General features: G+C 39.3%; 1 protein-coding gene across 26 annotated transcripts in view; it reads left to right on the top strand.

Moving 5' to 3' along the window:
- The window catches only part of bt (projectin protein bent), a 520921-nt gene that overhangs the window by 359741 nt on the left and 134473 nt on the right, over positions 1–26707 (top strand). For all 26 annotated transcript variants that reach the window (XM_067141199.2, XM_067141225.2, XM_067141218.2 and 23 more), the window contains 15 exons: positions 1981–2145; positions 2234–2369; positions 3165–3331; positions 4746–5027; positions 6859–7042; positions 9477–9628; positions 11084–11183; positions 12561–12724; positions 12809–13090; positions 14929–15228; positions 15986–16167; positions 18464–18584; positions 18680–18958; positions 20923–21028; positions 23845–24050. In XM_067141199.2, the coding sequence (XP_066997300.2) occupies positions 1981–2145; positions 2234–2369; positions 3165–3331; positions 4746–5027; positions 6859–7042; positions 9477–9628; positions 11084–11183; positions 12561–12724; positions 12809–13090; positions 14929–15228; positions 15986–16167; positions 18464–18584; positions 18680–18958; positions 20923–21028; positions 23845–24050 (2826 nt within the window). The remainder of the gene's footprint in view (positions 1–1980; positions 2146–2233; positions 2370–3164; positions 3332–4745; positions 5028–6858; positions 7043–9476; positions 9629–11083; positions 11184–12560; positions 12725–12808; positions 13091–14928; positions 15229–15985; positions 16168–18463; positions 18585–18679; positions 18959–20922; positions 21029–23844; positions 24051–26707) is intronic.

Raw genomic sequence — 26707 nt, 5'->3', positions numbered from 1 at the left:
CAGACTGGCTGTGCTGTAATGTACGTGAAAAAATAGGTACTTATTTTGGTGTGTGAGAGAGTTTAAACTGCGAATCATTTCCACCTCAGATAGTCTGTCTAGTTGTCTCCTGGTTTAGCTACTGGATCCCCAATGTTTATGTAGTGCACGTGATACTCAGTTAATCTAATCGCGAAATACGTATGCGCGAAGTTCAAGGCAGAAAGCAAAGTTTTATATTTTCCTAGATACAGAGACAATGTTCCTGAGTTGGCAGCGGTAAATATAATTGCGTCCATGGTTACATTTCCAGGTGTTCTAAAACAATATTATCAGTCCTTCCGTTCTCACTGTCACGGACGGGAGACGAGCATTAAATTTAGTGTACCAACTTCCGATGAAATATCTGCACGATGTTTTCCGGGTAAACAAGGAGAAAATGATGCTAGATATAATGAGAATGGGAGACTTCTGAAATAAAAAATACTCAGAATGTATAAGAAATAATGTGTAAGAAGGTAAATGCAAGAGTAACAGACTCTGAGAAACAGATGGTCCTGTCATAATGTAAGACCAAAACAACAGTATTAGAAATCTGTGAAAATAAATGAAGAGTACATACAAGAATAGAGGTCAAAGAAAGAAAGATTGACGAGAATCCTTTATTGTTGTTTGGAAAAACAATGAGAGAGACACGTGTGTTAACAGTCTGTATGGAGACAAAATCACTTGTAATTATATACCTTGACAATGAATCTATGGTTAAAATAGAAACATAGAAAGAATTCCACACAGTTGTCAAGTATTAAGCAAACAGTGGATCGCACCATGAAATAAACGAACATAAAATAAGTAAAGCAAAGCAAAGTCACCTCCGTACAGGCCATGAAGGCCCTTGAAGGAGTGGAAGGTAAAGGCTTCCCCAGTGTTAACCTCGACACGTGATGGGGTAGAGTGGTTAGCTCTACGCCCGGTCGCCTTTGCCCCCAGGAATTAACCTGGTACTCATTTTTGGTGTAGGCTGAGTGAACCTCAGGGCCATATGCACCTCCGGAAGTGGAAATCTCGTTTCTTAAATTTTACGACTTCCTGATGGAGATTCGAAGCTACGTCCTTCCAACATAACATAAGAACTCTTGTTAAAAATGTAGGGTAAGATATATGTTTGTCCTACAATATATAACACTGCTTAATATATAGGACATAACTCTTAAATGCGCAATTTATTATTTCTTCTAAATATTATGGTGTTTCATTCAAAAAATAATACATTATCATCAGAAAAATATTTTTAAATGTATTTGTCGAAATTAATAATTTTTTATTTATTTGGATCTGTCAAAATGTTAAAAGTTTTGAATGTTTTACGTAACGGTATATGTAAAGGTGTACGATTACTGTAGCTACTACCACACTTCAATCTTAGGGATGTCCTGGCTCACAAATTCTCTGAGGTAAACAACATTTTATTTGTTTAACTTTTTAACGTTCGCACTTCACTCCAGCTGATTAGCAAGAAAAATCATAAAATGAGAGATTATTCATTTTGAATATACTAGTGAGCCCTAGCGCGTTCGCCTGCAAGGCAGAGGTAAATGCACAAACAAGTATATTCTCCTTTGCACATATCCAATGCTGTGCATTTAAGGGTTAAAACAACTCATAATGTAAAATGGGTATGAAACTCTTCTTAGATCTAACTATAATATCTAATGTGTAGTAGTAATAGACAAACTAATTGTAATACGGATTATTTAAAAGGTATACCTCAGAACATTTTGCATTACAATAAACAAACACCCTCTCCTCAGTTTTTAGCGGTCCGGAACTAGAGGAAAGGAGTATTTTATTCTTATTACATTCATGGCATCTTTCCAAATGCAATTGATACGACTTGTGGATACCCACCACTATACATTGTAACACATAATATTTTACCGTAACATCTGACTGGTCTTCCTATAGAAAATATGTAACAAGCATGAGCATTTTTGTTTATAGGTCGCTGGGTCCCTGCTGGAGAAACGACCGGACCACAGACATCGCTAGATGTGGAAGGTCTTACACCTGGTCACAAGTACAAGTTCAGAGTTCGTGCCGTGAATAAACAAGGAAAGTCAGACCCACTTCAGACATCGCAAGCAATTGAAGCCAAGAATCCATTTGGTGAGTACCCTTCAAATGTATTCCTTGTATGCAGTTAATTAGATGCACGCACTGACTGTAGTTTTCAACTCGTACATTTTGGTTATAGATGAACCCACCAAGCCTGGCACACCGGAAATTAAAGACTATGACAAGGACTTCGTTGAACTGCAATGGACACGACCAGAGAGTGACGGCGGATCTCCCATAACTGGCTACATTATTGAGAAGAAAGATAAATACAAGTAAGAATCGAACTGTTAGTAGAGTTATCAACATGGAAAAAAATGTGTTGAGTTATACCATATCAAATGTTGTTACATTCCCATGATGCAACCTCCGTTTTCCCTCCCTTGCCTTCTGTAAACATTCCTCCGCCATTTCTCATCCTGATGACTTTCCATCTGTGTCCTGGTTAAAGAGCGTAGTTTGTGAAACATAGACGAACAAACGAATAGATGCTTGTAGAAGTGCAGCGTGCCTTTGGAATTGATAAAAGTACCTTTTTCGAAAGACTAGTGATCTAAGGGTATTGAAGTATCTTTAGCGTAAAGGAGACTTAGAACTCGATACACGTTCCCTCATAACAAAACATGGAATTTCGAAGCCAAAGACAAAGGAAGGGGGTGACGATCTCGGACCATGGCAAATTTCGTCGACTATCATTAATGTGGTTTCTCCACACTCACTCGAGGAATAGTTTAGGATAGGCCGCTGACTTACTACCTTCATTTCCATCACAGATTATTATGAATAATGTCCAAGTATTTAATGTGTTCTTTCATTCCGGTTATAAAGAGCATGAAATCGTAGTTAAAGGAAATGATACTATAGGGTAGAGGTTATACGTCCTGTACGCTTTAAGTGTCATTTAGTCTCTCGATATGAAGTTTCTTTTCATGACTAGGAATAGCAATCATTGTCCTACCATCCCTAGCATCTTCCATACAACTCAGACGTTCACATTTTTACACCATATGATCGCAGTAAAGTTAAATATCTACATGGCATTTTATGTGAAATTTCTTGTTGTGTTCTAGCCCCAATTGGGAGAAGTGCGCCGAAGTTGTCGGTGACGTCACCACTGGCAAGGTACCAGATCTCACTGAAGGAAATCAGTACCAGTTCCGTATCCGAGCAGTCAACAAGGCAGGACCAGGAGAACCCAGCGATGCTTCCAAGGTTCACACGGCTAGACCTAAGAACCGTAAGTAGTTCCAGACTAAACATTTATTCCTGATTTTATTGGATACATAACATGTACCATATCACGGCTGCAGCTACAGTCTTTTCTTCACATCATCAATAATTTTCAAACCTTGAACAGTTGAGAGTTTTGGAAATACACTATTTCTTTTACCATAATTTTCTCCGGAGGAATAAGAGTGTTATTAACACTACAAAGACAGCTTCTCTCAATCTAGTGTACCTGGTATAATTAACTGAAATTCATGAATCAATCCACCGCTCAGCTGCACATATTGACAAGGCAGTTTCTAAATTATGTGCCAATGAGACACTTCACTGGAAAACGCGCATCCTTCAGTGAATTACATGATACCCGCTGACATTCGTCGAGAGTAACACCATAATACTGGTTAGCTCCACATTCTACGATGACAAAATAGTTATATGTGAGGGGTTCAGAACCGTAGTGTACCAAGCCCATCTAACAATATTTAAAGACATAAAAACCAAAAGATTTGAACAGATAATTAATTCCGCTAATGTAATACAATAACATGACAATATACAGTGAAAACTAATAATTTCTTACTCTTTTATATTCACATTTTACAAATCAATTAAATAATTAAAACATCACTTACTGTCGTTAAATTTATCCAAGGCATGCGGGAGATAGTGGGTTCGAATCCCACTGTCGGCAGCCATGAAGATGGTTTTCCGTGGTTTCCCATTTTGACACCAGGCAAATGCTGGGGCTGTACCTTATTAAGTCCACGGCCGCTTCCTTCCAACTCCTAGGCCTTTCCTATCACATCGTCGCCATAAGACCTGTCTGTGTCGGTGCGACGTAAAGCCCCTAGCAAAAAAATTTATCCAAGAATTCAAATGATGAATGAGGAACCTATTCTTCACTAGAATATCAAAGTCATCATTCATTTTCATTCATTCTTTAACTGATGAAATGTTGTAATACACCACTACCATAATATAGGCTTGGTTCAGCATGGCTATAAAGGAAACAACTTCCTTCACTTGTTCTTTACAATTATGTCAACTCTGAGAGGGCAAACTAACTAATGATATCGTTTACTATGGCAGTGAATACAACAGTTTCCAGTAACATTAATACCAGCTATATCAAAATATAAAACTATGACTGTGAACGCCTCATGTGCTGATATTAAAGTATAAAACAAACTAGAGAACAAGTCATTTTTCTGACGTGTGCTTGATATGCAGTGAGACCGTTTAAGGCACATCACATGACTTGTCAATGCTTTGCAAGAGCTCTATGTACATAGTACGTATATGTATCAGACAACCATGTGCTTCAAATGGTCACACTAAAGATCCACGCGATGATAATGACTTGTTTTCGTAGCTATATAACACCCAAAAAAGGCACGACAAGTAAATTTTTATATTACTTTCAGTGGCACCTCACATTGACCGCAATGCCTTGCTGGATATCAAGATCAGAGCAGGCCAGAACTTTGAGTTCGACGTTCCAGTAATTGGTGAACCGCCTCCATCTAAGGAATGGAGCTTGAAGGGCAACCCAGTGTTGAACACCGATCGTGTCAAGGTGGTTAATGAGGACTACAACACCAAGCTGCGTGTTGTGGATGCCAAGAGGAGTGACAGTGGTGCTTACACCCTTACCGCCAAGAACATCAACGGTGTGGACACTGCTAAAGTCAACGTTACAGTTCTTGGTACGTACTTCCTTGACTTTACAATATATTTTTATTTACTTATTGGGTGATTCCTTTTTATTTATTTATTTATTTATTTATTTATTTATTTATTTATTTATTTATTTATTTATTTATTTATTTATTTATTTATTTATTCATTTATTTATTTATTCTAAGTCCCATCTGATTTTCAGAATACACATGATATGACCTTAAATTTATGCTGTCCTTATTTTGAAATATTAGCTTTTATTAAGAAATATTCGGTTGTAGAGACGGATCCTATTTAACAATGATCATAAAATCAATTATAATGTTTAGTACAGTTATTGTTTAGTATAAACCGGTGTGTATGTGTAGAACGCAGCGAATTCAAAGCTGACGGTACTCATTAAAATAATATTAAACATTATGAGCGAATTAGGTCACTAATTTCATTTTGATATAACTTAGACGTTAACTTCCACTGAATTATTAAATAGAGCATTTAAAAGATTCGGCAAATCGCTGAATTAAGTAAATACTTTTTCATTAGAAATTTGTGCCACGCTGTAAAGCAGGGATGGGAAATTCTCTCGCTCCAGATTCTCGAGGTCGATAGCCAAAATCTCGAGAACTCGCAACCCCTCTCGTGTCAAAGTGAATATTGCTCTGCTCTCTACGTGTGACAAAGTGTTGTAAACGTTGCTGTCTTGAAGCGCAGGGCTCAAAATGTTTAATTATGCTGTCCCTTCTTTGAGTGAAAACTTTGTATTTAACTGTAAAATTATGACTACTTACTTGCTTGAAAGGAACTAAGAACAGAACGTAGTCCAAGTTACAAATACAGCAGGTAAAGTAGAAGAGCTTCTTGCCGATTCTTGACTGACTTGAAATGTTTCAGTGGCTCTTATAATGTCGAATCGTTCCCGATGCAGCATTCTTGCATTCGAAAGTAATACACTGCAAACAACTATTTCATTGCACTTTACTTTCTGGGATCTCCGTAAACACATCTAGGCTCATTACTTTTGTTTTTGGTAGCCTTCAGTGTGCGCCAAATATCTTACATTCAACGAATAAGCAGCAGAAAGGTGCAGATCTTTTCCATCAACCACTAATCGAAGGCTTAGGCCAAGTGAAATGACAGATTCTGCTATTCACCACTGGAGTAATCCAGACCTCCCAACACCTTTCTTCCCTCTTGTACATACAGTACCTACGTGTACGCTATTCCCTGTGAATGGAAGAACAGGCCACCTCCTGACTCGTCCGGTTGACCGAGACTTTACAGCAGGGCCTCTCAAACGCCCAAAATCTCACGCGTACAGAGCGAGGCGCAAGAGCTCCGTGCACTGTGCATCGGTGCCGCTCGGTGCCGCTCGGTATGGCTCGGATCAACGCTTCGTCTCTGGGCTACTCGGCTATGCTCGGCTCTACTCGGCTATACTCGGCTCAACTCAGCCCGGATTTGGAGCGCTACGGCGCAAGTGGGGGAGAGGGAGACAGGGGGAGCGAGCGAGACAGGCGTGAGGAAAGAGAGAGTTAGCGCTATTGCTCCAAATCGAGGAGTGGGGGTCTGCACTCTAGTCAACCAAGCGAAGTCGTCTTTTGCACCGTGCACAGTGCATGCACCCTGAGAGGCCCTGCTTCACAGCGTGTTATCGCTGCCAGGATACTGAGTAACGCCAGAAGCGCTCTTACTCCTCTCGAGAGTCTCATGAGTCGTGTCTCGTCGGCAAGACATCAAGAATTTCTCGTCTTTCTCGAGATATGCTCCCTCGATTCCCGTCCCTAGTGTTAAGTGCCTCAACTTGTTTTTAGGTTATTAGACGTATTTATATTGGGAGTTGTTCGTGTTATATTTCAGATGTTCCACTACCACCTGAGGGCCCACTCAAGCCTGACAACATCACCAAGTCGTCATGCACTCTCCACTGGAGACCACCCAAAGACGACGGCGGTTCTGAAATCACACATTATGCGGTGGAGAAGTTGGACACAGAGAACATGCGCTGGGTACCAGTCGGAGAATGTTCTGGTACTTCAATGAGGTAAGTCTCTATAGTGTAATAACCTTGTGCGGCTATTGCTAGCCTGGTGCAGTCCTAGTAAGGCAGACCCTCCGCAGAAAGGCGCATTTTCCATTTAGGGGAAACTGCGTGTTGTCGTGGTGGAGGATAATGCTGTGCGTGGTGAATGAGTTAAAGGTGTGTTTGGGACAGCACAGACACCCAGTCCATAAGTCAAGGGAATTAGCCTTTTAAGATTTAAGTCCACAACGCGGCCGGAAATAGAACCCGGGCTTTCTGAAACGACGGCCACTATATTGACTCAGGGTCCGGCCAGTTTCTATCGTGAATTAATAAATGTATTCAAGGTTCATTTTAATGTAGCTATTTATCTCATCAGGGTCATCGGCAGGAGAGTTCGGAACCCGGGAATTCAGTTTTTATTCCATGCAGAACTAGACTAAGTACTATAAGTGGCTAAGTGGTGTGATGAATTCCTTCATATGAAATTTGTCCGAATTTTCAATTACTCAGCCCTTTGACTGAGTGGCCAGCATAGTAGCCTCCAGTTCGCATGGCCCTGGGTTCGATACCTGACGTGGCCGGAGATTTTCTCCGCGTCTGGTTAATTTTGGTAGCTCGTAGGTTGGGAGTTTGTATTCGTCTTAATACACATCATCGTCTACATATAACATATCCGTGTGCCCATCACAGTATCTGTGAATAAGTATCTACATCCAGGACTATAGTTTCATTGACAAATCAACGATCCAATTTGTCTGATACGCTCCACATTGTGGGGAGAGTTTCATGCGATGAACGAAAATAACGCTCTGCAATTAAGGCCGGTCCACATTGCACGTGCCGAATCGTGCTGAGAAGCTGTGATCCACACTACATATCTTAAATGGAAGTGTTCCCACTAGGACTAGATATTCCATGGCATGCTACTCATGGCTCAATGTCCGTTGATCAGATCACCGCTTTCTGCGCGATCTAGGACAGTAACGACTCGGTACCACCACAACCTCAGCCACCCAGCCACCTCTGCGCCACCCAGCCCGGTGAAGTTAGTTCGAAAGTATGTAGAATTATACTACCTAACATCTTCTTCAAAATATCCCAAAAGACGCATAAAATCGTAATGGGACATGTGAAAATATTGATGAAATTTCATTTCCTCGTTCTCTATTAAAAATGTGTGAAATTTCTCCTTCGTCTTCCCGTATTTTAAATATTTTTTGCACCAAAACAGTCGGTGGGATTCAGTTTTTATCTTCTTCTCCTCTTCGTTCAGAATGACCCTTTTATTCAATTGTTTGTTGAAAACCGCATGATGGGTTTTCGCGGAAACAGCTTGAACCGCTATGGAGGATAGATTTCCCAGCTTGGAACGGTACGTCACGGCTAATGTGAATGTGCCGGTACGGTCTACGTACACGGCACAGCACAGGTAATGTGAGGTCTTCTAGTGGCGGCTCGTCAAACAGAAAACTGGTGTTCACAAAATTTAACAGTAATAATAACGTATTAATTCAATGCTTGTCACTCGCCTAACTGCGCTGCATGTAAAGGTATCATTTTTTTAATATTGAATCTATTGAGTTCATGGTTATCTTGCCTTATCAAAATAAATAAATCTATATGAGAACTCAATTGACAGACACGATTATTCTGTACTTTTTCGTAGACGGTAATCACAGTAACTCAAGCTAGTCTTCACCAGCTGAAAGACCACGGGGTACTAAAGAGTATGGTATTGCGGGATACTGAAGCCCAAAACAAAACTTATTGCTTTTCAAAGAATTATGAGGTGGTACAAAATCCATAGAAATAGCAGCACCATCCAGTAAGGTTTGGTTACTGGAGTTCGGAAGAAAGAGCACATTGGAAGTGTGCAGCTCCATAAGGCATGATGTCACCATTACTCGCGCATGCGCGAAACTTGCCACAGCGATAGCACAAGACCGATGTGCACATTCAAGCATTGCTGGAAGTGTGAAGCGTAGAACCCGGCAAATTTAAAATGTCGCAGATCAGAATTCTAATTAATAAGTTTAATATCGAGTAACTAAAGGGTAGCATTGGTCCCAGTTCCAGATTCTAGGTGTTCAAGTGCACTTGTGCTCTTGTACACGAGCCGACACTGCCTGTACCCCTTGTGTACCTCCGAGCAGTATGATCTCTCTTTTTTATAACACTACGGTCCCATCGCATACCCGTCACGTCTCGACGTTAGCAACGTTCGGTATACTTCATTCCCGACCATACCATACACTACAGAAACTTTACATAATAATTTAGTCATTAGACTGAATAAAGCTCGAACTGCCACTCATTCAACACTTATAGCAGAATAACTTTAAAACATACTTCAATAAATTCCAAGATATTTTGATGTGAATGTTAGAAAACAAAATGGTTGGCTTTACTCCTGACTGTTATCTTGTAAATTTGTGGTAATATTTGTTTTCAGAGTTGAACATCTGATTGAAGGACATGACTATAATTTCCGCGTCCGTGCAGTCAACAAGCAGGGTGAATCTCTGCCACTGACTGGCCAACAAAACATCACTGCCAAGGATCCATTCAGCAAACCAGACAAGCCCGGAACACCCAAACCAGTCGGTAAGCTACTCAACAAACAACCATGTAGACCTATTTCTTGGACTATAAATATGAGAATACTTATGTTGACCTTATACCTTGAGATAAGTACTTGTAGAAATAATCTGATCAGATTAGCTCAGCCCACCAGCGAACTTCAAACGTAAATGGATTCGACTATCGCTATTGGTTTCTACAGTTTACGATTTTCTTTCCGAGGAATGTTTCAGTGGGACCCCGCTTAGTTCTCCACGTTCTAGAGCCAATGATTAGAAAATACATACTAGAATAGGTACCAACGAACGACCAATTACTAGACAGAATTAACTCTCCCAGCCATTACACGGGCTAATTATGTCTTCAGGTGATACGATAACAAAGGATTCCTCGAGTAATACAGAAAAAAAAGGGGAATTCAGAAAGCAGTAGCCACTCTAACCACATCGGTCAACGCTAAGTTTATTCCTCACAAATATATTTAATAATATAAAATATCACTCCTCCTAATAAACACTCAGCCTCTTAATACGCCATAACCTTTGTTGAATTTCCTTTTAAGAGGAAAATCTGATTTGACGTCTTCCAATTTTCCTTTCACAGAATAGGAAGACGAACAGACTTCAAGGCTCATAGGCCGACTCACTCTTACTTTGATTCGGAAACGCTTTTGTTTGCACGTGGGATGCATTCCAGTCATCACTAACATCTTCATTAGCCCTTTCATGTAAGAGAGCAGATTACTTTGCTTTTTCTCCATTTTTTAAAATTTGCTTTATTTCGCACCGACACAGATAGGTTTTTGGCGACGATGTGATCGAAAAGGGCTAGAAGTGGGAAGGAAGCGGTCGTGGCCTTAATAATTGAGGTACGGCCCCAGCATTTGCCTGGTGTGAAAATGGGAAACCATGGGAAATGAATAAGGCCACGACCGCTTCCTTCCAACTTCTAGCCCTCTTCGATCACATCGTCGCCATAAGACTTATCTGTGTCGGTGCGACATAAAGCAAAGTATAACAAAAATACAAATTCACGAAATGTACTGTTAACAAAAGATTAAATCATTTCTAATTACCCGAAACAAAAACTAGATTTCTAATACCGGAATACAGCATGGGAAACAAAAACCAATAAGAAATCACTGCCGTCCACTGTCATCATTCGTGAACAGACAATAGTTTATAAATATTAAAACATGGTCACCTGTTTCAAATGACTTGTCGTCAGTGCTAACGTGGCGACCGGAAATTTCGTGCCCTGATACAGATACACACTACAAACTACGACGTCTCAGAGTTGACAAGTAGGCAGTGATGAATATGTAGTCCCAACCGTGGAGATATACTTCTTAAGAACAAAAAGAACATTTTGTATGAGCTGGAGGGTCAACGAGCAGACATTAGAGAAACCATCGACATATATTAACATTCCTGATCTGCAGGCTCTTCTCAACTATTGATTGAATTATCTTTATTCCAGACTGGGATAAGGATCACGTGGACTTGGAATGGACAGCTCCGAAGAAAGATGGTGGCTCACCAATTACTGGTTACATCATCGAGAAGAGGACAAGATTTGGGTAAGTACTGGCCTCTCTTTGCTCTCCAAGCATTTGAAATGAATGTCGTTTAGTGAAACAGAAGATATAGAATATTGCTATTCAACACCTTGTATATAAACGAAGGTAAGCACATTTATTGTACATCTTGACATAAACAGCATAATCCACTCAGTTCATCCAGGATATTGTATAACACAGACACTTTCAGGGAATGAGGGTTGAAAATTGAGTCACATAGTATATAACAGCCTTTTAGAATAAGAGATGTCAAATAGTAGTTTGCGTCCAAGCTCTGCGTCCTACGACGAAGGTCTCGTCTGTGTTTCCGTCCAAGCTCTGAGTCCTACGACGAACGTCTCGTCTGTGTTTGCGTCCAAGCTCTGCGTCCTATGACGAAGGTCTCGTCTGTGAGATTGTGTAATGGTGTTGCAGCTTCAAAACGTGCGCGGAATTGGTTCGGTACGCAAGTATAAAATAACTCCAAGAACACTTACCCCATATTTCCTGGGACTGGCTAGATATCTTTCGTGTCACAATTGATAATTAAGTACAATTTATCAATTGAATTGTGTACCATATATTAAAACACAGCACAATTATGTTTCTGATTTTCATGACTTGCTTACTACTTTTTACTGTCTTCTTCTACATCACTCATTTTCACTCTCCCTTCTGATGTTACAGGCCACTGCAAAAGTTTACTATAAAGTTCACATCCATCAGGAGCATTACCTTCTTCGTATCATACATTTGCTCTCATCAATTGGAATTTTCCATCTTATGCATGTTCAGTTGCAAGATTGATTACTTGAGCACTCGACTTACGGAGCGTGAATGTATGCTGTTCATATCCATCAATAAAATACCTTCCTGTCATTTTTTCCTTCATATTTTGTCAATTTATTAATTGGAAAAGATATGTTTCCACTTCTTGGAATATGTTCCCCACCTAGTATAGCGAACTTGTCAGAAGTTGATGATTTTAGCATTAGTTCTCGATACTGTTCAACCGTGTATATGAAGTCAGCTCTCCCAACAAGTTGTTTTATTTGGCCAAAGTCCCCATTTCAGGGAAAAAATGAATGCTCACGAATAGGGAAATACTCGAAGTACGGTTTGTGATGGTTACTTGATCAGTGAGGGCCAACATCAGCTGATCGCAAAACCAAAATCGTTCATACATTGCTTAAAGGTGATATGTGCTCTACATACACGGCATGTTTTTGAATCTTGCCAAGAATTCCTAATTGTTGAGTCAATGAAATTCTGTACCACTACAAATCACAGTATATCCCGTACAAAGTGAAAATGGCAAAAACAAATTACGTCACTTTGTATCATCTACCGATTCAATTGTTTCCAACCGTACGATCTTATGCTGTCTTGGTTTTACAGGCCTTGGGAGAAAGCTGCGGAAGTTCCCGGCAATCAGACCAAGGGAACCGCTCCCAACTTGACAGAGGGAGAAGAGTATGAGTTCCGAGTGATAGCAGTCAACAAGGGAGGCCCAGGCGAGCCTAGTGAACCTTCTGTGTCTGTGATCGCCAAGCCAAGATTCCGTGAGTATACAGTACATGCTTTCTTGTTAATATTGATCCTCTTCACACAAGCAAATTAATACCATCTTAACTGTTCACTTACAGAAGCACCAGTATTTGACAAGTCCTTGCTACAAGATCTTATCGTGCGCGCCGGAGAAAAGATCAACTACACCATTCCGATAGAAGCAGCTCCTAAGCCAACAGCCAAGTGGACCGTCAACGGAAAGAAAGTGGAGCCAGGAGTTCGAGCAGATATCCACACGACTCAGAACCAAACTGTGTTCGAGATTCTGTTCTCTCTTCGCTCTGACACTGGAAAATACACTCTTACGCTGGAGAATGAGTACGGTCAATGCTCTGCTTCAGCCAACGTCACCGTTCTCGGTAGGTAAACACATGTTTACAATTAAAACTTTGAACTTATATTACCCAATTAACAATGCATATAACGTCAAAGATAATGATATTACCACGAAGTAATAACTATCTGTATGACTTACAAGATGCCAGCACATTCATGATACTGCAATCGAATTTGAAGTGGAGAAGAGAATGCTTCATGAAGATTTCTAAGGGATTTATCGTTACAGTGCAAGCTTCATTGCACCTCTATATTAACGTATGTGGTAGGAGCAAAAGATCTTCTTAGGTCGACGCCCCGAATAAATAGCTTTTTTTAAAAAAAATGTATGTGGTCATATACTGCACTCTGTTTGAAAAGTATCTATTCATATAAACAACATTTAGCTCTAATCGAATTCCTGTGAAAAAGAAAGTACAATAAAAAACAGGACTGGGAAAAAGCTACGTAGGCCTACTAAGTAACGTTGTGGACTAAAATGCTAAACACTATTGAACAGTTTATTTTCGAATACTACTCAGGCATAACAGTATTCACTTATCAACTACGTCCGGCTGTGGCCCTCGATTCGGTACAGACGGCCCCATGTTTGATTCTGGCCGGGTTAGGAATTGTTAACAGCGTCTTGTTAATTTCTCTTGCTCGGGAATTGAGTATGTGTGTTCGTCTTAATATACACCTCCTCATTCACACACAACACGCCACACTATCAACCCCCATAGGAACTCGCAATAGTGAGTACATCCCTACACATAATAATGGCGTCAGAAAGGGCATCTGGACATAAAACTCTGCCAAGCTCCACGTGTGCTAAGTCGCATCACGATCACAATAGGCAGTGGAAAGAGTGGCAATGATTCGCTTATTAAGTGCGCGTTTAATGCACTGCTTCATGAATGAATGAAGATATAACAATAAAATGGTTACTACTTCACACAAAATACTGTGATCTAGACAAAGTAACAGGTCTCTTTTAAGTTGTTTGTGATATGCTTTATGTTGTACCGTGTATTGTTGAGCTTATGCACGACCTAAATTCCAAAATTGTAGTACTTCACAGCTTTGGTAGTCCACTGGCGCTCTTGAAATGTATGTGAATCGAAGCCACCCTACCTAGCGCTTCTTGATGTACAGAGTTGTCGTCTTTACTGGATGGTTCTAACTCATCATCCTCATCATTTCGTTTACTCTATCTAGACAGCAGCATGTTACAAAATTTAAAATGTCTTTATACAGACTAGAAGCCTAACAGTGCATCGCATTTCACAATATGAAAAGTATGGTAGCCTATAAGGGAAAGGTACGCACGGTTCCTACTGAATATGGACGTCAGTTTAGACTAATTTCTTCGAAGCAGTATAAAGAACCAAATTATTTGCTTGTTTTAGCTTTTATTGATTCTGTAAATTCTGGTGAGGTAATTCCGGCGGTATCCTGCTAATAGATGTTAAATACAATATCAATGTCATATCAAGAAGGCAAAAATAATTAATAAATTTGTAACTCTGAAGTTTCAGCTGAAAAACTGAGGTTAATTGAAGGAATGAAAGTTTGTGCGTAATGTATATCATCCTATGTTGCTGAGATTTCTAATCAAACATACTATACTCCGGAAAGAATATTTATTCAAAATAAATCATTAACTTATCTTTAAAATGTAAGCGTAGAGTACACATAACAATTTTAAGGAAGCAGAATACAAACTGGTTATACTGGCTGTGTACACTAAGCAATCAGGATTAAATAACATTACTGATTAATAAAATACCTTTAAATGCACTAATAAATGGCATTATATAAAAATAACTTGTATTTCCCACTTCATTACACTTACGTTACGTTCAATTGTATGGTGTTCCAGACCGACCCGCACCACCAGAAGGTCCTTTGGTCATCAGCAACGTGACCAAGGAGAGCGCACGCTTGACATGGAAGCCTCCGCTGGATGATGGCGGAAGTCCTATCCTCCATTACATCATCGAGAAAATGGACATCTCCAGAGGAACATGGGCCGATGCCGGCATGTCCACTTCACTTACTCATGAAGTCACACGCCTCATTCATCGTAAAGAATACTTGTTCAGGGTGAAGGCCGTAAACAGCATCGGGGAGTCGGATGCTCTTGAAGCTGATAAGAGCATCATAGCCAAGAATGAATTCGGTAAGATGGATTTATTTATTTATTTATTTATTTATTTATTTATTTATTTATTTATTTATTTATTTATTTATTTATTTATTTATTTATTTATTTGTTTATTTATTTACGTTTTAGTTAGTTAGTTGGTTAGTTAGTTAGTTAGTTATATCAGTAATCACAGATTATACCGAAAGGTGCCTTTCACTAAAGCTGACACTAAACTACTCCCCCTAAAGTAATCCTTTGCTAGTCTTCAGGCTATGCTAATTGTAACAGATGACAGAACCTCTGAAGTGCAAAACATAGTGACATAACCTAATTCTGTGCTGTCCTCTAGGTGAAGCCTGTAACTACGTAAAAACATTTCAGTAAAAGCTAATAGCTCATGATACCATTATGAATTGCAAAACTGTATTGTTCGTGGGAGCAAAGACGATTTTTTATCTGCTTTACGACGCACTGACAAAGACAGACCGTTTGGCGACGATCGGATAGGGAATGGCTAGGAGTAGGAACGAAGCGTCCGCGCTACTGATTAAGGTACAACCCCAGCATTTGAATGGTGTGAAAATGGGAAACCACGGAAACTATGTTCAGGGCTGCGGGCAGCGGGGTTTGAACACACCATCTCCCGAATGAAAGCTGACAGCTACGATACAAAAAGTGCGCAGCCACTTGCCTGTTATCAAACACGAGTAATCTCCGTATTAACTTACTATATTTTCGACTACATGAAAAAATTCCACCTTTTAATACAACCTTTATTAATATGTTTCAGATGAACCCGATGCTCCTGGAAAGCCAGCTGTCACAGACTGGGATAAGGACCACGTTGACTTGCAGTGGAAGCCACCGAAGTTCGACGGAGGTTCTCCCATCACCGGCTACATCATCCAGAAGAAAGAGAAGGGAAGCCCATATTGGGTGAACGCCGTCCATGTTCCAGCAGACCAGACCAGCGTAAGTTTTACTTGAGTATGTTTAAGGACAATTGGTTCACAAGATCCCTGTCTTCAGAAAATTCATCTATCTCGCATGCATAGATACAAGATTACTTTTTCAGTCGGTACTCCTGAGGAACACTAGCAAGGGAGATTCTGGAGGTGTCGACGAGAAAGTCGGAGAAACTCACAGCATAAAACGGTGACGGGTCTAACGCAATATGCGTAAGATATTACGTTTCGCAACCAGTCGTAACCCCCAAAAAATTATGTAACACTTGGAGAGCGCGCACCTACAAATTGCAGGGTTCACAGCAGAGCCACCCTCGAGGAACGTTATAGTACCTTGCCTTCTCTGCATCCTCTTTCATAATTTAAGGCATCCTGAAAAAAATCCATTTTCTGTTCAGATGACCCACCTAGGAATGTTCCCGAATTAGGAGAGAAGGTCGAGACATCCTTTTATGTCGTTGCAGCAGTCTGTGTTCTTCGAATATCTACAGGACCTTTATGAGAAATGTAAGGGTGCAGCTTTTGAACGCCGTTAGATACGGTTATGGCATGCGTACAGTGGACTCGGACTCACATTGCAACGCACACTTAGTCATTGTCGACATCGCCATGCAATGGATCGAAATGTGTTGAAGCACGGAATGACACGATGAGGAAATCTTTCACCGTAAATCATCCGTTCCTCTGCTCCATTTTGCTGAGCAGCGCCATAAGCTAAATGCTTATCAGCAAACTCTGCATAAGAGAACCGTTTAAGTGCGATGTCGACACTGACTAAGCAATGTCAGTCCCAGTCCACTGCACGCATGCCAGATTTCCGTAAATGACACATTGTCTAGCAGCAACTCATGCCGAGAAATCAGCATCAAACAAGAGCACACGGTCGGTGTCATCGCAGCATACGGAGCGATCCTGTGAACTGGAAGGTCCGTGTTCAGATCTCACACCTGGCGAATTTTTCTTTGATTGGTGCTCTCAAGCCGGTCTTAAGCCGCGTGTAGATTTAGCAACACTGCCATTTGAATTCACCCGCGAAGCGATCTGATTGGCCAACTTTAGCAACTAATAAAACGCCAACGGCAAGAAATATGGAATTATTTCTTTCAAATTATTTATCAGCAGGACCAACTCTCGAATACCCGGTTCACGTCGTGTCCGACCACTCTGTATATATCATGTTAACGTTTCTTCACTTCATCAATCAATCAATACTGATCTGCATGTACGGCAGTCGCCCAGGTGGCAGATTCCCCATCTGTTGTTTTCCTAGCCTTTTCTTAAATGATTTCAATGACATTTGAAATTTATTGAACATCTCCCTTGGTAAGTTATTCCAATCCCTAACTCCCCTTCCTATAAATGAATATTTCCCCGATTTGTCCCCTTGAATTCCAACTTTACCTTCATATTGTGATCTTTCCTACTTTTAAAGACGCCACGCAAACTAATGTCATTCCACGCCATTTATCCGCTGACAGCTCGGAACATACCACTTAGTCAAGCAGCTCGTCTCCTTTCTCCAAAGTCTTCCCAGCCCAAACTTTGCAACATTTTTATAACGCTACTCTTTTGTCGGAAATCACCCAGAACAAATCGAGCTGCTTTATTTTGGATTTTTTCCTGTTCTTGAACCAAGTAATCCTGGTGAGGGTTCAATACATTGGAACCATACTCCAGTTGGGGTATTACCAGAGACTTATATACCCTCTCCTTCACATCCTTACTACAACCCCTAAACAACCTCATAACCATGTGCAGAGATCTGTATCCTTTATTTAAAATCCCATTTATGTGATTACCCCAATGAAGATCTTTTCTTATAGAATATTAACACCCAGATACTTACAACGATCCCCAAAAGGAACTTTCACCCCATCAACGCAGTAATTAAAACAGAGAGGACTTTTCCTAATTGTGAAACTCACAACCTGACTTTTAACCCCGTTTATCATCATACCATTGCCTGCTGTCCATCTCACAACATTATCAAGGTCGTGTTGGAGTTGCTCACAATCTTGTAACTTATCTATTACTCTATACAGAATAACATCATCCGCAAAAAGCCTTACCTCTGATTCCACTCCTTTACTCATATCATTTATATATATATATATATATATATATATATATATATAAGAAAACATAAAGGTCCAATAACACTGCCTTGAGGAATTCCCCTCTCACTAACTTCACTTTATTTATTAAATATTTATATATATTAAATATATTAATATATAATATTATATTACTTATTAAATATTTATTAAATATAACTCACAAATTTGTGCTGTTACTCGTTGCAGGGAACTGTGCCCGATCTGACAGAAGGCCACGAGTACGAATTCCGTATCATTGCCACCAATTCCGCTGGCCAGAGCGAGCCAAGTGAACCATCAGACACTGTGACAGCAAAGACCAGATACTGTAAGTATTCATCCCTGGGGGCATCACAACCTGACCTTGAAATAAAAAGGCTATGATGGTTTTCTTACTTAATCGAATATAATGCTATGTTTCAGTGGCTCCAAAGATTAAGACGCCCTTGAATGATATACGCATCAAAGCTGGTCAGATTCTACATATTGATATCGATTTCGTCGGAGAACCTCCTCCAGACGTGACATGGTCAATCGGCAACAAGCCTCTCCGAACAGATGACAGGAAGACAATTACATCTATTGGCTACCACACAATAGTCCATGTAGTGAATACCAAGCGTACTGACAGTGGTCTGTTCCACCTGCTGTTGCGCAACAGCTCTGGCATGGATGAGGGCTCATTCCAAGTGATTGTACTCGGTAAGTTGAAAATATTTAACTCTAGGTCAGATAAGGTGCCGTGACCTCCTCGCAGTAGACTTATTTACGAAATGTTGACAACAGTTCATAGGAGGGAAGAACAGTGGAAATTTCAGGAGTGAAATAATATGATGTGTTGGAGTTAATGATACTATTTACTTTTCTGGACATTCTATCTCTTAACTATATGAATTACAAAATCTTTGCATGTTTATCAATATAATATGAGAAAATTTGTGTGCAACAAAATCATTCCGTATAAAATAAGTAGCTTTTGTCCATTCAGATATTTTATTTTGATATAAATAAGCGATACGTTTCTTAATTTTCTGTTTTTCTTCCCCTTAACAAGCGTATCAATGTCGGGATGTAATGACTAGGTAATATTTTATTTAAGAATCCTTACTTAGTTGTGATTTGACGATGAACATGTTGATTTGGACTTAGCAAGTTTCGTGAGTATAATGCTCGCACACTTTGATCCAAACTTGCATAGGCCTAACATTTGAGTACCTGATGGATGCAATCATTAGAACACAGTGTGCTCTTGCCTGACGTCACACGTGCACTTTTTCCACTCACTGAATTGTACGAAGCTGCTCGAGGTCTTAATCCAATCGTCTCGGAGCGCGGGCGAGATCCGCAGTATCGAATCCTAAACACATTTCGGATCAGATGAGGAGTCACGCCTTTTGAGCACAGGTTGTTAATATTTCCTTATCCTTGGTTACCCCTACAAGTATCTCCCGAAGAATGTGACATACCTGTCCTCCTCTTACGTACACTACTGCAGTTTGGAAGTGCAGTAAAACGTTGTTAAGTTCGTCTTCCTTACAGTCCATCTTGCCTTGCAACAGTGTTGTAGCTAGAGAACCAGAACTGAGTTTGTTCATAGACTGTATACATATAACAATGGTCATTTAAGTCAGCATTGTCAAAAACGGCCACTGGAGGCTTTCATTCTGGTTTTACGACAAGCCATTGCCCATAGTTCTCCGTGCCTAGAGCTCAAAGGTCAAGTCCTCTCGCCACGTCAGTCGTAAGACGGCAGTGAGTGGAAGTTGACACTGCGTGAAAAATGGCTGCGCGTTTCGGTATTACGCACTAAAAAGAATACCATATCGTCACTCCTCTGCCAAAACCACGGGTATTACAATGCTCTTCATATCCATTATTTCCCTTAAGACTGGTCACGCCTCCCAGCCGCATATTGTTATACAGTCCATCAGAATAATTTTCGTTGAGTTCATTTTCCTACGCCCGTGTGTAAAGAGAAATGAATCCTACTGTAGGAATGTATGTTTGATTTACCCACTCCTTCTTAAGAAGAAGAAAAAGAAACTACAAGTCAGAATCGTTCGTATACTCTGGAATGAATGTAAAATACCATTCAGCATTCGAAAGAATACGAACAAAATGTAATTAATTGCAAATGAACATATTCATATATATTTTTAAATGCACAAAGATGATAGTCTTATTCCATAAAATAATTTAAACTAATAATGCCATTGTAGTGATATGACTAAAGGAGTCACTTGCGAACCACATTTTTGAACATCGCTTTCATAAACAAAATACAAACGTATCATTATCCCAATGTTAGCTTTCAAAGCAAATACTTTCAAGGAGAGAATCAGTTTGCAAGTTACCATAGCTATGCCAGAAATAAATTGGCAAACTTCAAGGGAACAGAAAAGTCGCATTATGAAACTGGGCCTATCCGTAGTTCGTACGAATGGAATAACTGCACACGTAGATGGTGACTATTTTCAGAGCACACATAGCTTGGAAGAACAAACCGATCCCTGCCATAATATCTCCTAATATTATACAAATGAATACTGTATTTCATAATGTGAAACAAATAGTTTTAAAATAACATCCAGATCAAAGCACAGATGTAGAGACAATAAAACTTCACAGGTTTTATTCTTCACTGGCTTTTCTCTCTTTGTTTACAGATCGTCCATCACCTCCTGAAGCTCCTCTAGAATATGAAGAAATAACAGCGTCAAGTGTTACGCTGTCCTGGAAACCTCCAAAGGACAACGGAGGAAGTGAAATAACGTACGTCGTATTTCATGCAACTAAAGTTCCTACAAAAAATTAACAGTAAATTATATATTAAACTACTGTATGCAAGCGTTTCCTTGATTATTAAACTGCACAAGGTGGTCGGAATTGGCCCAGCAAAAATGGCAGGATGTGAAAGGTAATGTCGTGGGAAGTAAACTGGAGCAGGGACCAGATAGGTACGACAACCATTGTAGTACGTGGTAGTACAATACAATGGGGCACATATGATTGCCTAGATAGAAACGGTTATGCAAGGCTCATGAGTTGTCATGCTATGCAGGCGTAAAGACTTGTTTCAAATGACCGAATCGTTCACGTCACCGAGGTGACAAATGTGGTGATGAAGTATTGATGGCGATCTTAATTATGCTTATTTCGATGCAAGATTTCACACCTCCATGAGTTTACTCGGTCAATTCCGACCACCCTGTTTAATAAATAAAACAATTCCACACATGAGAAATGTAGCTTCGGGCATGACTGAAATATGAAAAATATCATTAAAATGTGCCATAATGTTACTCATTTTACACAATACACAATATAATATAATAACAGAAATAAATTTCGCAACTCCCTTAAAATTATAGTTTATTTCAAAACTTTGGTTCGTGTTTAATCCTGCCAATATCTAGTTCAAAATTCATTTTCCTTAAAACTCGAGAAGTTAAGGGTTACTTAAAAGACATATATCCAAGTGTTGGATAGCTAGAGATCAATATAGAATATTGTTATATTTGTGTTTCAGAAGTACTTGCTTAAAATTCTACAGAATGTCCCAAAATCCTTCAACTACATTTTTCTTGTGTGAAATTTAGGAGATTGTTGCATTAAAAAGGGATTATTTTATATTTCAAATGGAGCGAAATTATGAGTCCTTGAAGAAAGAACACACATTTACTGAATAGTTATAACCGCTATGTTAGGCTACTATTTTCTACTCGCGTTTTGTTTATGCGGAATTGTAAAGGGTCACTTAATTGTCTATAGAAATGGGATGAATAGCGATAAGTGAAGTAAACTTAAGTCTTCTCCATAAAGATATATTAAAATGTTAGTGCTCATGAACTATTTACTGATAATTTCATGATGTTACTCTTCGCTTCTCTTCGCTGACATGTTGAGGCGAAGAGTAACATCCAACATTGAAATAATATCGTCGGCTTACTTATAAAACCTCGTATGTTACAATGTTCTTCCTGCCCATTATATTCCTTAACATTGGTCACGCCTCCCAGCCACATATTTATATGCAATCCATCAGAACCTGTTTTCGTAGTGTTCATTTCCCTGTGCAAAAGTGTAAAGGAAAGTGGACCTTGCCATACCGTATTGTAGGGATGTTGTTTTCATGACGAATTTAAGCACCCCTAGAGTGTAACAGGTTCATTTTCCTTTACACATCACCATAGGAAAATGAACACAATGAAAATTGTTCTGATGGACTGTACATCCATATGTGGCTGGAGGGCGTGACCAGTCTTAAGGAAGAAAATGGATAGGAAGTGCATTGGGAGATACGAGGTTTTAGAAGTAAGCCATCGATATACTCTTTAACAGATTGATGTTTTATTATTCTGAGAATTGCAGTATTTATTAATATTACTTTTCTAACGCTATTCCACATTAATTTCATTTGACGTTCTGTGTGTCTAACGAAAAATGTTCAATTAATTTATAATAATTAATATGACTTGGAAGTTTGTATTAGGTCGAACACGAACCACTAACGGATTATATGCATATTACGTAGCTATCGCCTTTACGTATATCCCACGTATGTCCCACAGAGAAAATCATCCATTCTAATCCAAAGAAAATAAACTACATTCAAAATAATTAGATACTTACACCAGAAGCAAAAATTTGAGTTTTTAGGAACAAATGCAAGTCAATTACAAGTCTTATACATTTTGGAGAGACAAGATAACATTTTTTAACACAAAATTGTCCATATTCCAAATTTATTATCTCATAAAGAACCAAAACATCACATACACAGGAAATTATTCTTGTTATGAAACATGTTAAGAATATTCTTTTAGACATAAACATACGTTATTAATTGTAGGTTTTATATCACCAAAGAAGCTGAAGAAAAATGAAAAATTACAGGAAGTGTTGTTTGTCTTCACAAGTAATACAACTTTCTGCACTGATATCCCTACACATACCGTATCCCCTTTCTCGTCTATTTGATTCAGTTTTAATTGACATGTGGGAATGATGGTGTTGGATACATACACTACTTTCATGTTAAAATGTTTAAATTGCAGTCACAAGGTCTTAAAAGGCAATGCATTCATTTCACATGAAATATACCATGATGTTTTGTAGTTACAACTTGTACCGTATTATATGTAATACTGTTCGAAACTGAGTTACGATCCTTTGTCAGCAAATAGAAGAACGAATTTGCTATCGATTGGTCTAAAATCCTAAAAATTCCCATTTTTGTTGTGACGTTAGTTTTACATTAGTCCCTTGAAGCGTGTCAGTACGATCTTCAGCAAAATTCTGCCCTAAGTGCTTCCTATAATCCTGAAGGACCATATCCTCCAAACTTCTTAACACAACAGCATACAGTATGTCTAATGTGCTAACCAACTCACAATTATATTCAATATTCATATTGTCTTTCTGTATACTTTGTCCTGAGGAGCAATCTCCAGTTGAGGAAAGTCGAAATAAATAAAGAGCCTTTCCCTTTTTATTGCTTTAACAGAATAAGAGACAAGGGAAAGAAACCACATTCCAGCACCAGTGTTCAATTGGAAATAAGTACAATAGCCATGTTTCTTTTGCAGGGGTTATGTCATTGAGAAGAGAGACTTGACCCATGGAGGAGGATGGGTACCAGCAGTCAACTATGTGAACCCTAAGTACAACCATGCAACAGTGCCCCGACTTCTCGAGGGAACTAAATACGAGTTCCGAGTTTCGGCTGAGAACCTGCAAGGTCGTTCAGATCCACTGAATACTCAGAAACCAGTTGTAGCCAAGAACCAATTTGGTGAGTTTTCACTGCAATCATAAATTAAATATCCACATCTAAATTTATGTTTAATGGCCCTCTAGATAACAGTACGAAGTGCCCCACCACATCAGTTATTACGCATGTTACAGTATTACAAAAGAAAATATTCCAACGTTGCATTCCAAGCATTTTCCATTCCTTTTTACTAGTGATAATTTGAGATGCATTTGTTCAAATGAATGAGATTCTTTCTTCCGAAAACCTTAAAATAGCACTCCATATCTTAGAAACGAATAATTATAAATGAATAGATACTTTAAAGCCTTATTATACAGTATATTCTTGTTAATACAATATTTCGAACAGTATTAATATTTCATTCAAACCTGATAACTATGTATAATCAAAGATCCTTTGTACTCATGTGATATTTAAAGGTTTCACTAAGTAAACATTTTTGAGGAAATTTCAGGTCTATTAAGTCAACCTTTGTTATTTGCTTTACGTCCCGCTAACTACATTTACGGTTTTCGGGGAAGTCAACCTTTGAAATTTGTACATCTGTAGCTCAGTTATAGGCGTAACCTGAAACCTATCAGGTCTCGATCAGTACAGACGAAGTACGTAAGACAGCAAATAAGGGCACATTGTAACTTGAAAAACGCTACGTGTCTAACCACACCAAACCAAACCAAACCAAACCCCATGGCACTACAGCCCTTGAATAGCCTTGGCCAACCAAGCGACCGCTGCTCAGCCTGAAGGCCTGCAAATTACGAGGTGTCGTGAGGTCAGCACGACGAATCCTCTTGGCTTTCGAGACCTGTCTAACCTCCGCTAAACAGATTTCATATAGTGTATTGTCTAACTTATATCACTCTCGTTAGACGTCATAATTTGTGCTACTTAAATTACAATTTACTTCCTTTGAGTCAAATTAACCCAAGAAGAAATGATAAAGCTACCTTCTTTTGCTAGTATTTTAACTTTGCACTACCACATCGGAGGTTTTCGCTAACGCAAGGATGGGAAAGTGGTAGGAGTGGGAAGGTAGTGACCGGGGCCTTAATTAAGGTACAGCCCCAGCATTTGCCTGGTGTGAAAATGCGAAACCACGGAAAACCATCTTCAGGGCTGCTGACAGTGCGACGCGAACAAATGGTAAAACCACCCGCGTTTTTAGTGAGAGAATGAGCTCTCGAGATTTGTTAGACATTTCCAAATTTAAGACCGATAGGCAATAGGAAAATCTAGTGCATGATATGCACTGTAATTCTGATCTGGCAAAAAATCTCTAGCAATATTGTTTACCCGGTATGATTAGATTTCAAATGTTATATGCGACATCTATGGTATACATTACAAAAAGACTTATAAGTGAAACACATTCAAAGGGATATTTTAATTAATTATAATTATGGTAATGGCCTCGCGGTGTAGGGGTAGCGTTCCTGCCTCTTACACGGAGGCTCCGGGTTCGATTCTCGGCCAGACCAGGGATTTTTACCTGTATCTGAGGACAAGTTCGAGGTCCACTCAGCCTACGTGATTACAATTGAGGAGCTATCTGACTGAGATGGCGGCCCCGATCTAGAGAGCCAAGAATAACGGCCGAGAGGATCCGTCGTGCCGACCACACAACGCCTCGCAATCTGCAGGCTTTCGGACTGAGCAGCGGTCGCTTGGAAGGACATGGCCCTTCTGGACTCTTGGGCCATGGGTTTTGTTTGTTTATTTGTATAATTATGGGAATAGCAAAAACTTTGTTTGATTTCGCTATATTACTTCATGGATGTACTGTACATGTTTAGGGACAAGAGACTGCATTTCTAGACAGTTGAGGAAAACTAAACGAATATAACGAGACAGTTAATCAATACGTGAAGTTGGCTAATGATAACCAGTTCTGAAGCCAGAGTTGAGTTAGATGAACTGTGTAGTAACCAAAATTACTTGCCATAAAAATGGTTAAATATGGCGTTATATTGTTGTGCTGTTTACACAAAATCTGCTATAAGAATGTAATATACAGTATTTAACATTAATTATAACATTATTTATAAATCCATCCAATAGTCATAAATCCCATGAAATATTCGACTTCTACCACATAATCTATAGGTGTGAAAGAACGTTGGGAGGGTGAGGATTTATTCAGTCATTATTATAACCGCAGGCAGACTTCTAGGGGATCAGCCTTTTTCACAATGATCCTTTACACATCCGAAACTCTGCTAAAACCTTGACTATAAGCGGTAAATTTGTTGACTGCTCATTGAGTGAATTGTATAACTGTTACACTATAGCATCAAATTGTTATCATTCTCAGTCACAAATAGACATGTAGATTCTGATCTAAAACGAGAAACATGAATGTTGCACCAATTAACTATCGAACGCGCCGCATATATTTCAGTCCTTAGAGCTATAGGCTGAATTTACTGATTTGCGGTATTCTCCCGTGACCTCACCGCAAAGTAAACTCTTGAAATCACACGTCTGTTCTGGTTCGAAAAAAAATTCTTTTCATCATCTTCATGAATTTTCTACGCTTCTAGAAAACTTTAAGAATACCATTCATGATTATAACATACAGTTTAGCTGAAAATCTCTTAGTGCTTACAGCTAGTCGTTGAATGACAAAAACTGTCAGCAATTACAGTCATTTTTATTTAATGAGCAAAAAGATATTA

The sequence above is a fragment of the Anabrus simplex genome, chromosome 2 (assembly GCF_040414725.1).
Source record: "Anabrus simplex isolate iqAnaSimp1 chromosome 2, ASM4041472v1, whole genome shotgun sequence".
Lineage (NCBI taxonomy): Eukaryota > Metazoa > Arthropoda > Insecta > Orthoptera > Tettigoniidae > Anabrus > Anabrus simplex.
Note: the sequence above shows the minus strand (reverse complement) of the source record. Positions and strands in the feature narration are given on the sequence as shown.